Consider the following 23,881-nt stretch of genomic DNA (forward strand, 5'->3'; position numbering starts at 1 on the left):
AGGGTACGAGAGTATGTGTGGTGTGAGGGTGGTGTGAGGGTGGTGTGAGGGTACGAGAGTATGTGTGGTGTGAGGGTGGTGTGAGGGTGGTGTGAGGGTGGTGTGAGAGTGGTGTGAGGGTGGTGTGAGGGTGGTGTGAGGGTGGTGTGAGGTACGAGAGTATGTGGTGTGAGGGTGGTGTGAGGGTGGTGTGAGGGTGGTGTGAGGGTACTAGAGTATGTGGTGTGAGGGTGGTGTGAGGGTGGTGTGAGGGTACGAGAGTATGTGGTGTGAGGGTGGTGTGAGGGTGGTGTGAGGGTGGTGTGAGGGTGGTGTGAGGGTGGTGTGAGGGTGGTGTGAGGTACGAGAGTATGTGGTGTGAGGGTGGTGTGAGGGTGGTGTGAGGGTGGTGTGAGGTACGAGAGTATGTGGTGTGAGGGTGGTGTGAGGGTGGTGTGAGGGTGGTGTGAGGGTGGTGTGAGGGTGGTGTGAGGGTGGTGTGAGGGTGGTGTGAGGGTGGTGTGAGGGTGGTGTGAGGGTACGAGAGTATGTGGTGTGAAGGTTTTTTCATGAACAAAAGATGTGAGTTTGTGGCGTCGTAAGCAAGGTTGTGACGTTTTAGTTCAGACTTCGAGGTCCGAACTACCCCTACGGTCCAGCCGGGTACTGCCCTGCGTACAGTGGGGTACTGCCCTGCGTACAGCCGGGTACTGCCCTGCGTACAGCGGGGTACTGCCCTGCGTACAGTGGGGTACTACCCTGCGTACAGCCGGGTACTACCCTGCGTACAGCTGGGTACTGCCCTGCGTACAGTAGGGTGGAAGATAAGCCTGGTGAGACTTTCGGGTGCATTGGTAGACAATTTTTAGGTTGTAGACAGAAGTGTGACGTCATTTTAGGGGTGGGGGAGGGTCTGACATTTTTTAAGGACGTGTGACTATGGGGATGGGAGGGGGGTAAAATTGTCTTAAAAAGCGTGACGTCATTTATAAGTGACCCCCTAACGTACATCAACAAATAACAAAGCAATTTTGGACACAGGAAGCAACCAGACAAGCAATTTTATTTTGATTATGTCTATTCTAACAACAATTTTATTTGTTTCTGTCTTTCTAACAACAATTTGATTTGATTCTGTCTATTCTAACAACAATTTGATTTGATTCTGTCTATTCTAACAACAATTTGATTTGATTCTGTCTATTTTAACAACAATTTGATTTTATTCTGTCTATTCTAACAACAATATGATTTGATTCTGTTTATTCTAACAACAATTTGATTTGATTCTGTCTATTCTAACAACAATTTGATTTGATTCTGTCTATTCTAACAAAAAGGTTGGCACTTTAAGCAACTTTTCACTACACAAAATTTATTTATAGAGTTTAGTACATGTCTTAAGTCATTCGTGATGATACAATCATTAAATTATTGATTTGTATCACAATCATTAATTTATTGATCACACTCATATTTCCGATGGTAAATTATCGGTCTTAAATAGATCTCAATATCTCGTCCATAGAACTGGACCTTTACATGCAGTGGCCAAGTGGCCATATACAGGCACTGGCCAAGTGGCCATATACAGGCACTGGTCAAGTGGCCATATACAGACACTGGTCAAGTGGCCATATACAGGCACTGGTCAAGTGGCCATATACAGGCACTGGCCAAGTGGCCATATACAGAAAATGATTAAAGCAAGAGCTAAATGATGATGGGATAAGTAAAACAATGACTGACACGCTGATCCGAAATCAGACACGACAATACGAAACATTATTTTTACTCTGACCGTTTAAGATCGTTGCATTCAAACCAAAACTCGATATTGAATATACAAATGTTGCGATACAAAAGAGGGTTTTGATGAAAGCCAAAACTCTCGATATTGATTATACAAATGTTGCGATACAAAAGATGGTTTTGATGAAAACAAAAGCACACAAGGGACTGGTCTCAGGTCCTGCCTCGCTCAGGTCCTACCTCTTGTTACCATGGTTACAATCAGGCTCTAGATTTACTTGCAAACTCTCCCCCCCTCTCTCTGTATCTCTATCTCTCTGTATCTCTCTCTTTCTCTTCCCCCCCCCCCTCACTCTCTCAACTACGGTCACACTGGGTAAGACATGGTTCAGAGCCCGGCATACTGAAGTCAGATGACAAGCATTTCACTCCCCCATATAACCAGCCCACATTTCACTCACCCATGCATCCAGCCCCCTTCCCCACCCCCTCCCCCAGTGAGGGACAGTTAGGTCAGAAGATGACCTACAGTCTCAAGCAGGCGTTTCGTACACACAAGCAGTCAGTAGACTTATACAGGGGGGCATCTTACACACCGGCTACACACAGCGGGGCATCTTACACAGCGGGGCATCTTACACACCGGCTACACACAGCGGGGCATCTTACACAGCGGGGCATCTTACACACCGGCTACACACAGCGGGGCATCTTACACAGCGGGGCATCTTACACAGGGGGGGACATCTTACACAGCGGGGGACATCTTACACACCGGCTACACACAGGGGGGGGGGGGGGGCATCTTACACAGCGGGGCATCTTACACACCGGCTACACACAGCGGGGCATCTTACACAGCGGGGCATCTTACACAGGGGGGGCATCTTACACAGGGGGGGCATCTTACACAGCGGGGCATCTTACACACCGTGGGCATCTTACACACCGGCACTACACATGGGGGACATCTTACACAACGGAGCATCTTACACACCGGCTATACACAGCGGGACCAGACGACACATGCAGCTGAAAGAGATGATGTGTAGTTGAGCAAATGGAAACAAGGTACAACACAGTTTGTAGGTCAACAGGTAAATATATCTAGTTGTAGTTCTAGTGTCTGTGTTAACCAACACAGTGTAATCTGTATGTACTAACACAGTGTGTAATCTGTGTGTACTAACACAGTGTGTAGTATGTGTGTAGCAGCACAGTGTGTAGTCTGTGTGTACCAACACAGTGTGTAGTGTGTGTGGACCAACACAGTGTGTAGTCTGTGTGTACCAACACAGTGTGTAGTGTGTGTGGACCAACATAGTGTAGTCTGTGTGTACCAACACAGTCTGTAGAGTCTGTGTGTACCAACATAGTGTAGTCTGTACTACTTTGACCACGAAGAATGAATGAACATGTCGATCAAATTATCGTTTTGCCTCCATAACAGATTTAGAATGTTTTTTTTTTCTGTCTTGACGACTCCCGACTGTGATGCTTTAGTCTGAGATTCATTACATTGTCTTTTTTTATCTGAGATTCATTACATTGTCCTTTTATTTGAGCAAGTCGTCCGGTGCTGACGTCATTCAACTTCCGCTCCGTACCTGAGTAATCACGTGACTGTTGTCAGCAAGCTTGTTTGGAGGTTATAACTTGGAATTTTTCCCAGAACACACTGGATGAAATCCGGAATTTTTTTTTACACCTTTTTATCTTCTTTCATAACACCGAGGTCCCACTTTCACAGATCACCTACCTGCCACTACCTGCCTCTACCTACACCAGGTGAGTCATCAAAAGATTAGTTCCCGCCATTTTGATGTACCTGCTGTGTACCTGACATATTGGCACAGGTGGATTGTATCCATACAGGTGACCGCTCCGTGGATTGTATCCATACAGGTGACCGCTCCGTGGATTGTATCCATACAGGTGACCGCTCCGTGGATTGTATCCATACAGGTGACCGCTCCGTGGATTGTATCCATACAGGTAACCGCTCCGTGGATTGTATCCATAGAATCAAGACTTTAATTTTTTGAGTCAAACAGTTGTCACAAGGTCTTTAGGTCAATTAGTTCCTCAGGTCACATGACCTTTAAGGTCTTTCAGCAGATCTACCAGTATGGTCTTTAGATCTAACCACAAAGCTAGAGGTCGTATAGCTGATCTATGCCTTTGACCTTCAACTGCTGGCATAGACTCAAGGTCTTTAGGTCTTTTAACTCTCTCACATCGGCTTGCCTGAAAGTCTTTTAGCTCAGGTCACGTGGTCGTGTTTCTCCGATAGCTTTAGATTTAAATGTACTCCACGTCTGAAAACATCAAAGTATCAAATGTTACCAGACTAATCTAGACAATACAGACTAATGTAGACAATACAGACTAATCTAGACAATACAGACTAATCTAGAAAATACACACTAATCTAGACAATACACACTAATCTAGACAAAACAGAAATAAAATAATCTAGACAATACAGAAATAAAATCCTAGACAATACAGAAATAAAATCCTAGACAATACAGAAATAAAATTATCTAGACAATACAGAAATAAATTCCTAGACAATACAGAAATAAAATTATCTAGACAATACAGAAATAAAACAAAAAAACCTAGAAAATACAGAAATAAAAACCTAGACAATACAGAAATGTTACCAGACTAATTTAGACAATACAGAAATAAAATAATCTAGACAATACAGAAACAAAATCCTAGACAATACAGAAATAAAACAAAACACCTGACAATACAGAAATTAAATAATCTAGACAATACAGAAATCAAACAAAACATTCCAGACAGCAGACGTTAAACAATGAACAGCCTTATTTTCTATTTGTGTGTCTGAAAGCAAGTGGCCCCAGACGTAAATAAATGGCACGTGCTGTGGAATGTCTCGCGCACAATGTCGGCCATTGATTCAAGCAGCTCGCTAGAGGTCGCCACTCGTGTCCCGCCCAAATCATAACGAGGTAAGTGCCTTGACCCTGATGATGTTTCGTCATTTGTTTACCCGTATCACGTGACTTGTTTAGGATATACCTTCTGGAATTTTCCATAAGATGATATAAAAGATCAGCATGCGATTATTTCGAGATTTATAGTTCCACGGCTATGGGAAAAGTTTGGTGGATTTATAGTTCCACCGCTGTGGGAAAAATTTGGTGGATTTATAGTTCCACCGCTGTGGGAAAAGTGGAATAATCAGTTGGGCTGCCGATTCGTTGGGTTTATTTTACAATGGATAACATGGCAGCTCTAGTGGGCCATATGGCCCGTTTATGTTGGCCTGAATTACATACAAAAAGCTAACTCCCGACACCAAAAAAAAAATATATATAAAAATGAGGATACAAATCTTGAACTTTCAGAATTTATTAAAGAGGGTGATGTCATTAATTATTTGCACGAAAAGTTCTGTATTTGGGTACCTTCACCCCTAACCCTACCTAACCCTACACCTAACCGTAAAGGCAGATAAAGTGATGTTTTCATGGCGTACGTTTAAATATTCATGTCTAGAGTCTAGACATTTGAATATTTAAACGTTGAATATTCAGAGATAGGTCACAAGTAGTGGGGTTTAACTTTTCTCCCGTGCACTTTTTGCATTGGTGACGGGGGGGGGGGGGGTCTGGACAAGACACGTTATTCTACTCTTGAACCACACCCTCTAGCTCATGATGCTGTTACACCATTCAGCTGATGATGTTGTTACATGATTATGCTAATGGTGTTGTTACTCCATTAAGCTGGTGATGCACCATCAAGCTAATGATGGCGTTACACCACTTAGCTTCCAGCCTTTGCCATTTCGAATGTTTATTGTTCCACCACGAGCCATCCCAACAAGACATTAAGAAATCAAATCCAGACGTTTTTACACGAGGAAAAGACAAGCGCGGGCAGACTTAGACTGGTATTTCTAGAACTTTCTAAAACACCAGCCCGTGACGGGCGGATTTTTAAGTGTACATGAACGTCACACCAAACATTCAGCATCCCCCCCCCCCCCCCCCACACACACGACGTCAGACACGTAAAATGTATTGGGTCGTCTCGTGTTTCCCTCAGCATATCTCGGACCCCCCCCCCCCCCACGTCAGCCCACCCACCCAGTGACAGGCCAGATAAGTCATTAACGGCCACATGTCATAACTGTGGTTTGTCAGCAAGGACCACCATAAACGGTCGCTTGCGTCATAAACGTGAGTAGTAGAAACGGTCAAACGACGGTCGAATACGTCGTTATCGGGAGCAATGGTGATAAAAATGAGATTTTCTTTAAAGCGAAGATAAACAGCCGTATGCCATAAATAAAGTCCATTCAAAATTGTCACAGGCGTCATAAATAGACGTGTCTGCGTCATAAAAGTCATTCATGCACCAATAGCGCTGGTCAGCATCAAATGGTCACAACTGACCAACCCAAAAGCTTCAGGCCGGTGCTACTTATAATGCGTCAGGCGTCGCTAGCTTACCATTCGTCACGACCCTACCACTTTTTATGCAGCACGAGTCATGACCTACCACTCCACATGACCTACCACACCACATGACCTACCACTCCATATGACCTACACATGACCTACCAATCCACATGACCTACCACTCCACATGACCTACCACAACAAATGACCTACCACTCCACATGACCTACCACTCCACATGACCTACCACTCCACATGACCTACCACTCCACATGACCTACCACTCCACATGACCTACCACTCCACATGACCTACCACTCCACATGACCTACCACTCCACATGACCTACCAATCCACATGACCTACCACTCCACATGACCTACCACTCCACATGACCTACCAATCCACATGACCTACCACTCCACATGACCTACCAATCCACATGACCTACACATGACCTACCACTTCACATGACCTACCACTCCACATGACTTGCCACTCCACATGACCTACCACACCACATGACCTACCACACCACATAACCTACCACACCACATGACCTACCACTCCACATGACCTACACATGACCTACCAATCCACATGACCTACCACTCCACATGACCTACCACTCCACATGACATACCACTCCACATGACCTACCAATCCACATGACCTACCACTCCACATGACCTACCACTCCACATGACATACCACTCCACATGACCTACCAATCCACATGACATACCACTCCACATGACCTACCAATCCACATGACCTACCACTCCACATGACCTACCACTCCACATGATCTACCACTCCACATGACCTACCACTCCACATGACCTACCACTCCACATGACCTACCACTCCACATGACCTACACATGACCTACCAATCCACATGACCTACCACTCCACATGACCTACCAATCCACATGACCTACCACTCCACATGACCTACCAATCCACATGACCTACACATGACCTACCACTCCACATGACCTACCACTCCACATGACTTGCCACTCCACATGACCTACCACACCACATGACCTACCACACCACATAACCTACCACTCCACATGACCTACACATGACCTACCAATCCACATGACCTACCACTCCACATGACATACCACTCCACATGACCTACCAATCCACATGACCTACCACTCCACATGACCTACCACTCCACATGACCTACACATGACATACCACTCCACATGACCTACCAATCCACATGACATACCACTCCACATGACCTACCAATCCACATGACCTACCACTCCACATGACCTACCACTCCACATGATCTACCACTCCACATGACCTACCACTCCACATGACCTACCACTCCACATGACCTACCACTCCACATGACCTACACATGACCTACCAATCCACATGACCTACCACTCCACATGACCTACCACTCCACATGACCTACCACTCAACATGACCTACCACTCCACATGACCTACCACTCCACATGACCTACCACTCCACATGACCTACCAATCCACATGACCTACCACTCCACATGACCTACCAATCCACATGACCTACACATGACCTACCAATCCACATGACCTACCACTCCACATGACCTAGCACTCCACATGACCTACCACTCCACATGACCTACACATGACCTACCAATCCACATGAACTACCACTCCACATGACCTACCACACCACATGACCTACCACACCACATGACCTACCACTCCACATGACCTACCACACCACATAACCTACCACTCCACATGACCTACCACACCACATTACCTACCACTCCACATGACCTACCACTCCACATGACCTACCATTCCACAGGAAGCGATCATCCTCCAACAGCAGTGCCAGCTTGACGTTGTATGGCCGGTAAAAGTTGTCCAGTAGCTCCCGCGTGCTGGCCAACATCCGGCCCAACTTCCGGTCAGACAGTCGTCTGGTGTTGACCTTGGGTTGTCGCAGGATGACCTTGTCCTCTCGCTCCGTCAGCTCACCTGGATCAGGTGAGAGAAAGTGAACTGATAAAATCGGTAAACGTTGGAACTGGAACGCTAATGGTTTCCTCGCACCATTTGCAACACGTTTTAACGTGAGATAACGTGTGTTTAAACACCCGATACTTTGGTTTTTACCTGAGGTGTTTACCGTGGTAACACAAGAACGATATAAAGACGGGATTATCTGGGAAAACAGTAAGTCTTAATCGTCTTTCAGTATTTCTATCAACGACGCCCAAATACCCCACTAACGACGCACCCAGAACCCCACCAGTTTCTTCCAGGCACCTCTAAGAAGGTTCCCCCCCCCTCTCTCCCCCCCCCCCCCTCGAACGAAATAGAATTTATAAAGAAAACTATCCATCCCGGCCAGGCCCTGCTCTGGCCTCTGTGAAAAACCTATCTGTTAAGGACCATTACTTGTGTGTTTAGTAATCATCATAAACCCGGCATTGCCCACCCAAACCACAACCAATCAAAGCCAAAACAACAAAACGCAAACATAACGCTAACACAATTACACAAACACAAACGAAAACAAAAAGCTAACAACAAACCCAACTACAACCCCAAACACAAATACAAATTTTAAAAAAAACAACCAAAAAGCAAACGAGAACAAACCAAATCTAAACGCAAACACAACACAAACACAACACAAACACAACACAAACACAACACAACACAAACACAACACAAACACAATACAAACACAACACGAACACAACACAAACACAACACAAACACAACACAAACACAACACAAATCAACACAAACACAACACAAACTGAACACAAAGACAACACAAATACAACACAAACACAACACAAACACAACACAATCCAGTACGGCTAGTATTGTATCAAATGGTATATAATCTTCTTGTAGTTTGGTGCAGGTGTCTATACAAGAGCTTTCTGGTGCGACCGACAAAAACGAATTCTCCTTCGTGTGCAAAAAAGGACAGACAAAAACGAAAACGGAAAAAAGACATAAATAATAACCTGCAGGAATTCCCGTTCCCGAATAAAGATGCCTTTTGTTACTTTAACTGTCTTTGATTAAAAATAATACGAAGAAAACAGTACGTTCAGTGTATAGAATAAATAAAAGGCAGTATTAAAAATACCTAGAATATGGCACTTGATCAATCCCCGCTAATTTCCAAGGGACGTAATGAGCGCTAAAGTACTAAATGTAAATAATATTCAGACACAGTTAGATGTTTTGTAAACATTGATACATTTTTTTTTAAAAATTAGGTTTAATGTACATGCGGACAATTATTATGATAAGTTTGAAAAATGAAAATTGTTTTACATTACCTTGAATATTATTTTTGTATATCATTTAGATCATGAGCACTTTAATATTTAACAATTGACGTTATTTAAGTATTGTTTTTTTCTTATATTTCTTTGTAATCTACGACGAACATACATTTTACAAACATACAGAATTGAACTTTATATATCAGATATAAACTCTTAATAGTGTCCGCCCCCCCCCCCCCCCCTCCTGGAAAAAAGTCTGGAAGAGACAATGTTCCCCACTAACGACGCCCCCGGTACCCCTAACGACGCCCTAGTACCCCCCTAACGACGCCCCCAGTACCCCTAACGACGCCTCAGTACCCCACTAACAACGCCCCAGTGTTGCCACTAACGACGCCCCAGTACCCCTCAAACCACGCTCCCAGTACCCCCTAACGACGCCCCCAGTACCCCTAACGACGCCTCAGTACCCCACTAACAACGCCCCAGTGTTGCCACTAACGACGCCCCAGTACCCCTCAAACCACGCTCCTAGTACCCCCCCTAACGGCGCCCCCAGTACCCCCTTAACGACGCCCCCAGTACCCCCTAACGACGCCCCCAGTACCCCCTTAACGACGCCCCCAGTAACCCCCCCCCCCCCCCCCGACGACGCCCCTGTACCCACTAACAACGTAACAATAAGAACATGACCGAGGGCTAATGCTATTGTTACAAGGATGTTATAAACAGTGGAGTTCACGAAATACCCCCGGCGAAGGGGGGGGGGGTCCCATTGTGTTTGTGAGCGAAACATGTAAGTGTGTGGGTCTGTGTGTCTTATGCGATAAATAGCGTGGGGTCATATGGTGGGTGGGTCTGTGTGTGTGTGAGGTAGATAACTTAAAATGGTGAATGATTACCAGTTGATAATTTGCTGGTGTGCTGGGTGTGTATGTGTGTATGCGTATTTGTGTGTGTGTTCGTATGAGTCATTGTGTATACGGGCGTTGCTCCAGCCAAATTAAAGCACATATTTTGTTTTGTTCGTTGTTAGCGTGCACACATAAATATTTAGCTCGTTGTACCACGGACCAAATGCTACCGTACGCTTGCTGGGATATCACATAGTACACCGATCGTCAGAAGTCAACAATGCGCGGGCCTTGGTGTGGTACTGCAGTAACTTCTTCCGTCACTTCTTCAAGGTTCTCTCCCTTTTAAAGTCATGGTAATTAACTCGGTCCTTGAAGAGACGTATGGCGATAGTATAACTAGTGGAAGTCTTAGTTCTTCTATACAGTACAGTAACAAGATGACGTCTCAGGTAGGGGGGGGGGTGAAGACAACATTTTCCATTCATGGCCGGGTTGTTGGATGATTGACAACCCGCCACCAACAAAACTTGACAACCCGCCACCAACAAAACTTGACAACCCGCCACCAACAAAACTTGACAACCCGCCATCAACAAAACTTGACAACCCGCCATCAACAAAACTTGACAACCCGCCACCAACAAAACTTGACAACCCGCCATCAACAAAACTTGACAACCCGCCATCAACAAAACTTGACAACCCGCCACCAACAAAACTATACAAGCCGCCACCAACAAAACTTGACAACCCGCCACCAACAAAACTTGACAACCCGCCACCAACAAAACTTGACAACCCGCCACCAACAAAACTTGACAACCATCCATCAGAAGGTATAAAAACCCTGGCACTTCAACCTGGCTCTTCCCCACCCTCGCGCATGTTAACCCCACCCCGGCGCATGTTAAACCCACCCCCGCGCATGTTAACCCCACCCCGGCGCATGTTAAACCCACCCCGGCGCATGTTAACCCCACCCCCCCCCCCGTGTTGACGCTGTGAGGCCTTAACATAGACAACTGTGAGCACCAGGCATGCACGTACCATGTGAAGGTATGTGTGGGATAAGGTGGGGTAGGTGGGGTGGAAGGGGGTGATGCAGTCTCTTCTTGTATTTAGACTCGTGTCATCGTGACCTTTCAATGCTTTTTACCCCCCCCCCCCCCCCCCCCCCCACCCTGCTACAGGTAGCATCAGCTGGTTGCAGGTGGTTGCAGTCTCAGAATGATGCTGCGTTGTGCCGTTAGAGAGGAAGTGAGCGGCCTGACATGAAACATGAGAGGTCAAAGGTCACAGTGTCCACCTTTCATGGCGCGTGCATCAGGTAAACAAGTAGGTAAAGTGCTCACCCTCTCCCCCCGCCCCCATCCCCTATCTCAGTGTATTTATCTCACATTTAATCGTGTAGTTGTCCGACATGTAATGTTTGTCTGTCTGTCTGTTTGCGCCATGTGTCTGGTGCTGTAGTCGTTAGCCCTGGTGTGTCTTGTTATTGTAGTCACTTCTGACAGACACACTATACAGCGACACTCCAGACAACAGACACCCTAGACAACAGACACCCCAGACAACAGACACCCCAGACAGCAGACAACAGACACCCTAGACAACAGACACCCCAGACAACAGACACCCCAGACAACAGACACCCCAGACAACAGACACCCCAGACAACAGACACCCCAGACAACAGACACCCCAGACAGCAGACACCCCAGACAGCAGACACCCCAGACAGCAGACACCCCAGACAACAGACACCCCAGACAGCAGACAACAGACACCCCAGACAACAGACACCCCAGACAGCAGACACCCCAGACAACAGACACCCCAGACAACAGACACCCCAGACAGCAGACAACAGACACCCCAGACAACAGACACCCCAGACAACAGACACCCCAGACAACAGACACCCCAGACAGCAGACACCCCAGACAACAACTTTTAATCGCACAAGCGCAGACGATTGCCTTCTGTTGTTTGAGACATCCTCCCATATCTAACGATGCAGGTCACGTGGTCGTGTGATCATTACATAACTTCCGGTTAAACAGGTGCTTCACGGCAGATACAATCAGAGCGTCCATAAACACAAATCGTCTGCTCAAGATGAAGAAATCGCTGTTTGATCTGTTATACGGCCCCCATAACCTGCCGCCCCCATCCCAAATCTTTGATCTGTTATACGGCCCCCATAACCTGCCGCCCCCATCCCAAATCTTTGATCTGTTATACAGCCCCCATAACCTGCCGCCCCCATCCCAAATCTTTGATCTGTTATACGGCCTCCATAACCTGCCGCCCCCATCCCAAATCTTTGATCTGTTATACGGCCTCCATAACCTGCCGCCCCTATCCCAAATCATGGTTTGATCTATTTCCATCTCACCCCCCCCCCCCCACTGTGCCACCCCTAAACCAATAATCTTTCGATCTATTTCCATCTTAGCCCCCCCCCCCCCCCCACACACACACACACCCTGCCGCCCCATCCCATGCAATCATATTAAAGAATGGAAATAAGCCTAGGGCGATGAAATGTTTTCGTGAATACAAACAAACAGATAGGGCGAATTACCACATTCTCTTATCTGTTGTTTGTGTTTAAACTGCCGGATGCCGAGGGAAGTCCCAGCATCTGCAGTCGGCATGGCTTGTTGATAGAGAGCCGCAATAACACGGCTTTTGATTGGCTGATATTTTGGTCTGGTCACGCTGGGACTCCGTGCACTAGACACAACAAAGTATGACGTCATAGTCTGTTCGTCACGTGCAGGTCAGCGGGAATGACCCTTGCACAATATGTGGCTCAACACTAGCACATGTTGTGTATTAACTAGCACACTAGCTTATATTAACACCCCCCCCCCCCCCGGTGATAAAATGATACAGCCATCCCCACAGCACTAGCCGCTCTTCACGATATCTTGACCTCCGCACCCAATTATTTGTTGAGATAAGCTTGGGGTAAACTCTGATTACCTTTAGACCTCTGTTATATTGTGGTATGGACTAGACCTGTTATATTGTGGTGTGGACTAGACCTGTTATATTGTGGTATGGACTAGACCTCTGTTATATTGTGGTATGGACTAGACCTGTTATATTGTGGTGTGGACTAGACCTGTTATATTGTGGTATGGACTAAACCTCTGTTATATTGTGGTATGGACTAGACCTGTTATATTGTGGTATGGACTAGACCTGTTATATTGTGGTATGCCCTAGACCTCTGTTATATTGTGGTATGGACTAGACCTGTTATATTGTGGTATGGACTAGACCTGTTATATTGTGGTATGGACTAAACCTCTGTTATATTGTGGTATGGACTAGACCTGTTATATTGTGGTATGGACTAAACCTCTGTTATATTGTGGTATGGACTAGACCTCTGTTATATTGTGGTATGGACTAGACCTGTTATATTGTGGTATGGACTAAACCTCTGTTATATTGTGGTATGGACTAGACCTGTTATATTGTGGTATGGACTAAACCTCTGTTATATTGTGGTATGGACTAGACCTCTGTTATATTGTGGTATGGACTAGACCTGTTATATTGTGGTATGGACTAGACCTGTTATATTGTGGTATGGACTAAACCTCTGTTATATTGTGGTATGGACTAGACCTCTGTTATATTGTGGTATGGACTAGACCTGTTATATTGTGGTGTGGACTAGACCTGTTATATTGTGGTATGGACTAGACCTCTGTTATATTGTGGTGTGGACTAGACCTGTTATATTGTGGTGTGGACTAGACCTTTGTAACACGATGGTATGGACTAGACCTCTGTTATATTGTGGTATGGACTAGACCTGTTATATTGTGGTGTGGACTAGACCTCTGTTATATTGTGGTATGGACTAGACCTGTTATATTGTGGTATGGACTAGACCAGTTATATTGTGGTATGCCCTAGACCTCTGTTATATTGTGGTATGGACTAGACCTGTTATATTGTGGTATGCCCTAGACCTATGTTATATTGTGGTATGGACTAGACCTGTTATATTGTGGTATGGACTAGACCTCTGTTATATTGTGGTATGGACTAGACCTGTTATATTGTGGTATGGACTAGACCTGTTATATTGTGGTATGGACTAAACCTCTGTTATATTGTGGTATGGACTAGACCTCTGTTATATTGTGGTGTGGACTAGACCTGTTATATTGTGGTGTGGACTAGACCTCTGTAACACGATGGTATAGACACGAAGCCAGCCAGTGATTATGTATCCATCTGTTAGAACTTTGAAGACTTGAGTGGTGTGGACTAGACCTCTGTACCACGATGGTATAGACACGAAGCCAGCCAGTGATTATGTATCCATCTGTTAGAACTTTGAAGACTTGAGTGGTATGGACTAGACCTATGTACCACGATGGTATAGACACAGAGCCAGCCAGTGATTATGTATCCATCTGTTAGAACTTTGAAGACTTGAGTGGTGTGGACTAGACCTCTGTACCACGATGGTATAGACACGAAGCCAGCCAGTGATTATGTATCCATCTGTTAGAACTCTGAAGACTTGAGTGGTATGGACTAGACCCTGTTATATTGTGGTATGGACTAGACCTATATTATGGTATGGACTAGACCTCTGTAACACGATGGTATAGACACGAAGCCAGCCAGTGATTAGATATCTAGATCTATCTGTTAGAACTTTGAAGACTTGAGTGGTATGGACTAGACCTCTGTACCACGATGGTATAGACACGAAGCCAGCCAGTGATTATGTATCTATCTGTTAGAACTTTGAAGACTTGAGTGGTATGGACTAGACCTCTGTACCACGATGGTATAGACACGAAGCCAGCCAGTGATTATGTATCCATCTGTTAGAACTTTGAAGACTTGAGTGGTATGGACTAGACCTCTGTACCACGATGGTATAGACACGAAGCCAGCCAGTGATTAGATATCTATCTGTTAGAACTTTGAAGACTTGAGTGGTATGGACTAGACCTCTGTACCACGATGGTATAGACACGAAGCCAGCCCAGTGATTAGATATCTATCTGTTAGAATTTTGAAGACTTGAGTGGTATGGACTAGACCTCTGTACCACGATGGTATAGACACGAAGCCAGCCAGTGATTAGATATCTATCTGTTAGAACTTTGAAGACTTGAGTGGTATGGACTAGACCTCTGTACCACGATGGTATAGACACGAAGCCAGCCAGTGATTATGTATCTATCTGTTAGAACTCTGAAGACTTGAGTGGTATGGACTAGACCTCTGTACCACGATGGTATAGACACGAAGCCAGCCAGTGATTATGTATCTATCTGTTAGAACTCTGAAGACTTGAGTGGTATGGACTAGACCTCTGTACCACGATGGTATAGACACGAAGCCAGCCAGTGATTATGTATCCATCTGTTAGAACTTTGAAGACTTGAGTGGTATGGACTAGACCTCTGTACCACGATGGTATAGACACGAAGCCAGCCCAATGATTAGATATCTATCTGTTAGAACTTTGAAGACTTGAGTGGTATGGACTAGACCTCTGTACCACGATGGTATAGACACGAAGCCAGCCAGTGATTAGATATCTATCTGTTAGAACTTTGAAGACTTGAGTGGTATGGACTAGACCTCTGTACCACGATGGTATAGACACGAAGCCAGCCAGTGATTATGTATCTATCTGTTAGAACTCTGAAGACTTGAGTGGTATGGACTAGACCTCTGTACCACGATGGTATAGACACGAAGCCAGCCAGTGATTATGTATCTATCTGTTAGAACTTTGAAGACTTGAGTGGTATGGACTAGACCTCTGTACCACGATGGTATAGACACGAAGCCAGCCAGTGATTATGTATCTATCTGTTAGAACTCTGAAGACTTGAGTGGTATGGACTAGACCTCTGTACCACGATGGTATAGACACGAAGCCAGCCAGTGATTATGTATCTATCTGTTAGAACTCTGAAGACTTGAGTGGTATGGACTAGACCTCTGTACCACGATGGTATAGACACGAAGCCAGCCAGTGATTATGTATCTATCTGTTAGAACTTTGAAGACTTGAGTGGTATGGACTAGACCTCTGTACCACGATGGTATAGACACGAAGCCAGCCAGTGATTATGTATCTATCTGTTAGAACTTTGAAGACTTGAGTGGTGTGGACTAGACCTCTGTACCACGATGGTATAGACACGAAGCCAGCCAGTGATTATGTATCTATCTGTTAGAACTTTGAAGACTTGAGTGGTGTGGACTAGACCTCTGTACCACGATGGTATAGACACGAAGCCAGCCAGTGATTATATATCTATCTGTTAGAACTTTGAAGACCTGAGCCTCCATGTGGAGCTAGCCGGAAAATGTGGGCTATTTATAGAACTGCTCATTACGTGCGGAGGGGGAAAGGGGGAAAGATTTTTAGTTCTGCATGACCCAGATCTGATCTACTCACTCAAGCATCGCGCTGAGGTATGCGGAGACTTCCTGGGGGGGGGGGGGGGATAATTCAATTTCGTGTCCGTGCGTCTCTCTCCCCCCCCCCCCCCCCCCCCCCGCCCCTCCAACGTTTTGCACTCACTGAAACGTGTCAGGCTTGGCTACAAGTAAGTCTATGGTGCTGAGGTGGTGGGGTGCTGAGGTGGTGAGGTGGTGAGATGGTGAGGTGCTGAGGTGGTGAGGTGGTGAGGTGGTGAGGTGCTGAGGTGGTGAGGTGGAGATGTTGTTAGGGGGTGAGGTGGTGATGTGCTGACGTAGTGAGGTGCTGAGGTGGTGAGACTTGGGGGCGGGAGTCAGGGGGTTGGGACATGTTATCCATGTGATGAGTTTATTTCAACGATGTAAGTGTTCTGATATCGGAATTACGGGAGCGGATTTTGTAGGTGTAGGTGGGTGTCTACAGTAACGGGCGTATTTTTTTCTTCTAGCAAACTGTGATTAAGTTGATAACACCGGTCGTCTAGTTGAGTACTCACGCTTACCACGTGTGTGTGGGGGGAGTGGGGAGAGGAGAAATTGTTTGTATGTGCGTGTGTAAGTGTGTGTCTGTGTTTGTGTCTGTATCTGTGTGTGTTTGAATGCAGAAATATTGAAGGAATACATCAGAAGCATCTTTACATGGGACATAAAAGGTGAGGGTATAAACGGTGAAGGAGTGTGCTAATGAGGGGGGGGGGGGCTCCCCTTCTCCCCCAGAAAAACGTCTATCGCCCACTGGAACGAAATATAATTCATATAGAAAATACTTTTAATAGTGTCAGCCCCCACCCCACCCGGAAATTTTAGCCACCCCCACCCCAAAAATTTCAAGTGCTCCCCGGAGAAAAAAGTCTGTTAGAAACACTGGGGAGTGGAAATCATGGGGCGGTTAAGGAGTGGGGTGAAGAGGGGGTCATTAGAGAGATCATGTGTAAGAAATTTAATGTGCGACAAATATTTAAAGCCTCGGAAACAGTTTTATTTTCTATTATTATTTTGAAAGATTTGTTTTTAATTTGCTTTATTTTGTCTTCTCTTTCTGTCAACAGCACTTTATCCAACGGATTACCAAATCGGCTAGGGCTACAGGACATTACCCCCCTGGATATTTCCCCCCCGGACATTCCCCCCCCCAAATTTACCCCCGGGGAATTACCCCCCCCCCCCCCCTCAAGTTAAAATCCTAACTCTAACTAGAATTTTATACCTATATACAACTTTAATCCAAACCTTAAGAAAAAGACCAAAACCTAAGCATCCACCTTAGACTAAAACTTCACACAAAACCAAAACCAAAGCTAGACACAACCCTAACCCTAGCCCTAACCCTAGCCCTAACCCTAACCCTAGCCCTAAAACCTAACCCTAACCCTAGCCCTAACCCTAACCCTAACCCTAGCCCTAACCCTAACCCTAGCCCTAAAACCTAACCCTTACCCTAGCCCTAGCCCTAACCCTAAAACCTAAAACCTAAAACCTAACCCTAACCCTAAAACCAAACCCTAACCCTAACCCTAACCCTAGCCCTAGCCCTAGCCCTAACCCTAGTCCTAACCCTAACCCCTAGCCCTAAACCTAACCCTAACTCTAACCCTGTCCGGGGGGGGGGGGTAATGTCCTACTGGGCGGGGGGTAATTGACAGGGGGTAATTACTCTGGGGGGTAATGTCGGGGGGGGAAATATCCGGGGGGTAATTGACAGGGGGGAAATGCCCTGTTCCCGTCGGCTAGTATTATATACAACACAATTATTACCAACTAATCACGAACGAATGACTACGACCAAATGACCACGAATGAATGACTACGACCAAATGACCACGACCAAATGACCGCGACCAAATGACCGCGACCAAATGACCGCGACCAAATGACCGCGACCAAATGACCGCGACCAAATGACCGCGACCAAATGACCGCGACCAAATGACCGCGACCAAATGACCGCGACCAAATGACCGCGACCAAATGACCGCGACCAAATGACCGCGACCAAATGACCGCGACCAAATGACCGCGACCAAATGACCGCGACCAAATGACCGCGACCAAATGACCGCGACCAAATGACCGCGACCAAATGACCGCGACCAAATGACCGCGACCAAATGACCGCGACCAAATGACCGCGACCAAATGACCGCGACCAAATGACCGCGACCAAATGACCGCGACCAAATGACCGCGACCAAATGACCGCGACCAAATGACCGCGACCAAATGACCGCGACCAAATGACCGCGACCAAATGACCGCGACCAAATGACCGCGACCAAATGACCGCGACCAAATGACCGCGACCAAATGACCGCGACCAAATGACCGCGACCAAATGACCGCGACCAAATGACCACGACCAAATGACCACGACCATTGGTTGCCCTAAGACAAATGCTTGAGACACAAAATGAGACACAGTCGAGGCCATCCCGAGACAGATTGAAATCTGATGTTTACAAAGATGTCAACAAGGTCTTGCTTAGCTCAGTCTTAACAAGACCAGACACTTTGAGATGGAAGACACGAAATTGTGTGTGTGGGGGGGGGGGGGGTAAATTGGGAGGTGGTAAAGTTTTGAGTTACAGGTTCTCTAACAGCTGATGGTGCCAAGTTTCCTTCAATTAGATGGAATGGGGGGGGGGGGGTGAATCCGGGGCTATTTAGTCAGATGGGGCTTAACCCTGGGTCATTTAGTCAGGGGGGGGGGGCCTTACATAGATATGTCACTTTGACATATGTAAATGTCAGCCTGACCTATGTACACGTCAAATGTCCGTGGATTTAAACTGAGTTTACACTAAACCTGTGATAATTGGGACTCCACCCCCACCCCTACCCCCACCTCTCACCCCATTTAGCACCTTGATGTGTTGGGGGAGTTTGTTAGGGACGGGCAAATGGAGGCGAATTTACTAGGATAAAGGTCAGCAATATTAGCTCGCTAGGAGTTCACGATTCTACAGTCTATTAATAGCTGTCACGTGACATTCAGCCCGACTAGCAACCCGTTTATTTAATTGACATCACCGGAAGTGTGAGATGTGCTCAGGCGTTACTACGGATGTGTGGGAGTGTGGGGTAGTCACAGCCCTGATAGCTGACCACTACTGATGTGTGGGTGTGTGGGGTAGTCTTGGTCCTGATAGCTGACCACTACTGATGTGTGGGTGTGTGGGGTAGTTATGGTCCTGATAGCTGACCACTACTGATGTGTGGGTGTGTGGGGTAGTTATGGTCCTGATAGCTGACCACTACTGATGTGTGGGTGTGTGGGGTAGTCGTGGTCCTGATAGCTGACCACTACTGATGTGTGGGTGTGTGGGGTAGTCTTGGTCCTGATAGCTGACCACTACTGATGTGTGGGTGTGTGGGGTAGTCACGGCCCTGATAGCTGACCACTACTGATGTGTGGGTGTGTGGGGTAGTCACGGCCCTGATAGCTTACCACTACTGATGTGTGGGTGTGTGGGGTAGTCTTGGTCCTGATAGCTGACCACTACTGATGTGTGGGTGTGTGGGGCAGTCACGGCCCTGATAGCTGACTACTACTGATGTGTGGGTGGTGAGTGGTATTTATAGAAACGTTCTACTCACGAAGGCCCAGGAACTTGCGCACGTGCTTGATGGTGAGTAGTGGTCGCGCGGCGTAGTCCTCCAGTCTGATGACGGTGACCTGATTTCTGGGGAACTGGGTCAGCCATTCCTGCAGGTACACGTGGTACAGTCCCAGTCGTAGTCGGACCTGTGGGGGACAGGTCAAGTTTTAGGGGGACATGTGGGGGACTTGTGGGGGATAGGACAAGTCTTAGGGGGACATGTGGGGGACTTGTGGGGGATAGGACAAGTCTTAGGGGGACATGTGGGGGACTTGTGGGGGATAGGACAAGTCTTAGGGGGACATGTGGGGGACTTGTGGGGGATAGGACAAGTCTTAGGGGGACATGTGGGGGACAGGACAAGTCTTAGGGGGACTTGTGGGGGACAGGACAAGTGTTAGGGGGACATGTGGGGGACTTGTGGGGGACAGGACAAGTCTTAGGGGGACATGTGGGGGACAGGACAAGTTTTAGGGGGACATGTGGGGGACAGGACAAGTTTTAGGGGGACATGTGGGGGGGGGGGGCAGGACTAGTTTTAGGGGGACATGTGGGGGACAGGACAAGTCTTAGGGGGACATGTGGGGGGGCAGGACAAGTTTTAGGGTGACATGTGGGGGACATGTGGGGGACAGGACAAGTTTTAGGGGGACATGTGGGGGACATGTGGGGGACAGGACAAGTTTTAGGGGGACATGTGGGGGACAGGACAAGTTTTAGGGGGACATGTGGGGGGGGGGGGGCAGGACTAGTTTTAGGGGGACATGTGGGGGACAGGACAAGTCTTAGGGGGACATGTGGGGGACTTGTGGGGGACAGGACAAGTTTTAGGGGGACCTGTGGGGGACAGGACAAGTTTTAGGGGGACATGTGGGGGACAGGACAAGTTTTAGGGGGACATGTGGGGGGGGGGGGCAGGACTAGTTTTAGGGGGACATGTGGGGGACAGGACAAGTCTTAGGGGGACATGTGGGGGACAGGACAAGTTTTAGGGGGACATGTGGGGGACAGGACAAGTTTTAGGGGGACATGTGGGGGGGGGGCAGGACTAGTTTTAGGGGGACATGTGGGGGACAGGACAAGTCTTAGGGGGACATGTGGGGGGGCAGGACAAGTTTTAGGGTGACATGTGGGGGACATGTGGGGGACAGGACAAGTTTTAGGGGGACATGTGGGGGACAGGACAAGTCTTAGGGGGGACATGTGGGGGGGGGGGGGGCAGGACTAGTTTTAGGGGGACATGTGGGGGACAGGACAAGTGTTAGGGGGACATGTGGGGGACTTGTGGGGGACAGGACAAGTTTTAGGGGGACCTTTGGGGGACAGGACAAGTTTTAGGGGGACTTGTGGGGGACAGGACAAGTGTTAGGGGGACATGTGGGGGACTTGTGGGGGACAGGACAAGTTTTAGGGGGACCTGTGGGGGACAGGACAAGTTTTAGGGGGACTTGTGGGGGACTTGTGGGGGACTTGTGGGGGACAGGACAAGTTTTAGGGGGACCTGTGGGGGACAGGACAAGTTTTAGGGGGACTTGTGGGGGACAGGACAAGTGTTAGGGGGACATGTGGGGGGGGGGGGGGGGCAGGACTAGTTTTAGGGGGACATGTGGGGGACAGGACAAGTCTTAGGGGGACTTGTGGGGGACAGGACAAGTGTTAGGGGGACATGTGGGGGACTTGTGGGGGACAGGACAAGTTTTAGGGGGACCTGTGGGGGACAGGACAAGTTTTAGGGGGACCTGTGGGGGACAGGACAAGTTTTAGGGGGACCTGTGGGGGACAGGACAAGTCTTAGGGGGACCTGTGGGGGACAGGACAAGTTTTAGGGGGACATGTGGGGGACAGGACAAGTTTTAGGGGGACATGTGGGGGACATGTGGGGGACATGTGGGGGACTTGTGGGGGACAGGACAAGTCTTAGGGGGACATGTGGGGGACAGGACAAGTCGTAGGGGGACATGTGGGGGACTTGTGGGGGACAGGACAAGTCTTAGGGGGACATGTGGGGGACAGGACAAGTCTTAGGGGGACATGTGGGGGACATGTGGGGGACTTGTGGGGGACTTGTGGGGGACAGGACAAGTCTTAGGGGGACATGTGGGGGACAGGACAAGTCTTAGGGGGACTTGTGGGGGACAGGACAAGTCTTAGGGGGACATGTGGGGGACTTGTGGGGGACAGGACAAGTTTTAGGGGGACTTGTGGGGGACAGGACAAGTCTTAGGGGGACTTGTGGGGGACAGGACAAGTTTTAGGGGGACTTGTGGGGGACAGGACAAGTTTTAGGGGGACCTGTGGGGGACAGGACAAGTTTTAGGGGGACTTGTGGGGGACAGGACAAGTGTTAGGGGGACATGTGGGGGACTTGTGGGGGACAGGACAAGTTTTAGGGGGACCTGTGGGGGACAGGACAAGTTTTAGGGGGACTTGTGGGGGACTTGTGGGGGACAGGACAAGTTTTAGGGGGACCTGTGGGGGACAGGACAAGTTTTAGGGGGACTTGTGGGGGACAGGACAAGTGTTAGGGGGACATGTGGGGGGGGAAGGCAGGACTAGTTTTAGGGGGACATGTGGGGGACAGGACAAGTGTTAGGGGGACATGTGGGGGACTTGTGGGGGACAGGACAAGTTTTAGGGGGACCTGTGGGGGACAGGACAAGTTTTAGGGGGACCTGTGGGGGACAGGACAAGTTTTAGGGGGACCTGTGGGGGACAGGACAAGTCTTAGGGGGACCTGTGGGGGACAGGACAAGTTTTAGGGGGACATGTGGGGGACAGGACAAGTTTTAGGGGGACATGTGGGGGACATGTGGGGGACATGTGGGGGACTTGTGGGGGACAGGACAAGTCTTAGGGGGACATGTGGGGGACTTGTGGGGGACAGGACAAGTCGTAGGGGGACATGTGGGGGACTTGTGGGGGACAGGACAAGTCGTAGGGGGACATGTGGGGGACTTGTGGGGGACAGGACAAGTCTTAGGGGGACATGTGGGGGACAGGACAAGTTTTAGGGGGACATGTGGGGGACAGGACAAGTCTTAGGGGGACATGTGGGGGACATGTGGGGGACATGTGGGGGACTTGTGGGGGACAGGACAAGTTTTAGGGGGACCTGTGGGGGACTTGTGGGGGACAGGACAAGTCTTAGGGGGACATGTGGGGGAAAGGACAAGTCTTAGGGGGACTTGTGGGGGACAGGACAAGTGTTAGGGGGACATGTGGGGGACTTGTGGGGGACAGGACAAGTTTTAGGGGGACTTGTGGGGGACAGGACAAGTCTTAGGGGGACTTGTGGGGGACAGGACAAGTTTTAGGGGGACTTGTGGGGGACAGGACAAGTTTTAGGGGGACATGTGGGGGACAGGACAAGTCTTAGGGGGACTTGTGGGGGACTTGTGGGGGACAGGACAAGTTTTAGGGGGACATGTGGGGGACTTGTGGGGGACAGGACAAGTCTTAGGGGGACATGTGGGGGACAGGA

General features: G+C 48.1%; 1 protein-coding gene across 2 annotated transcripts in view; it reads right to left on the bottom strand.

Moving 5' to 3' along the window:
• Positions 1–2,553: 2,553 nt before the first annotated feature.
• Positions 2,554–23,881, bottom strand: part of LOC131931264 (carbohydrate sulfotransferase 15) — a 39,824-nt gene continuing 18,496 nt past the window's right edge. For both annotated transcript variants that reach the window (XM_059287988.1, XM_059287987.1), the window contains exons 7-9: positions 20,399–20,546; positions 8,002–8,184; positions 2,554–4,049 (exon numbers count right to left, since the gene is read on the bottom strand). In XM_059287988.1, the coding sequence (XP_059143971.1) occupies positions 4,033–4,049; positions 8,002–8,184; positions 20,399–20,546 (348 nt within the window). In that variant the 3' untranslated portion in view covers positions 2,554–4,032. The remainder of the gene's footprint in view (positions 4,050–8,001; positions 8,185–20,398; positions 20,547–23,881) is intronic.

The sequence above is a fragment of the Physella acuta genome, unplaced genomic scaffold, assembly GCF_028476545.2.
Source record: "Physella acuta isolate Inbredline_101_S28 unplaced genomic scaffold, ASM2847654v3 ptg001933l, whole genome shotgun sequence".
NCBI classification, from domain to species: Eukaryota; Metazoa; Mollusca; class Gastropoda; family Physidae; genus Physella; species Physella acuta.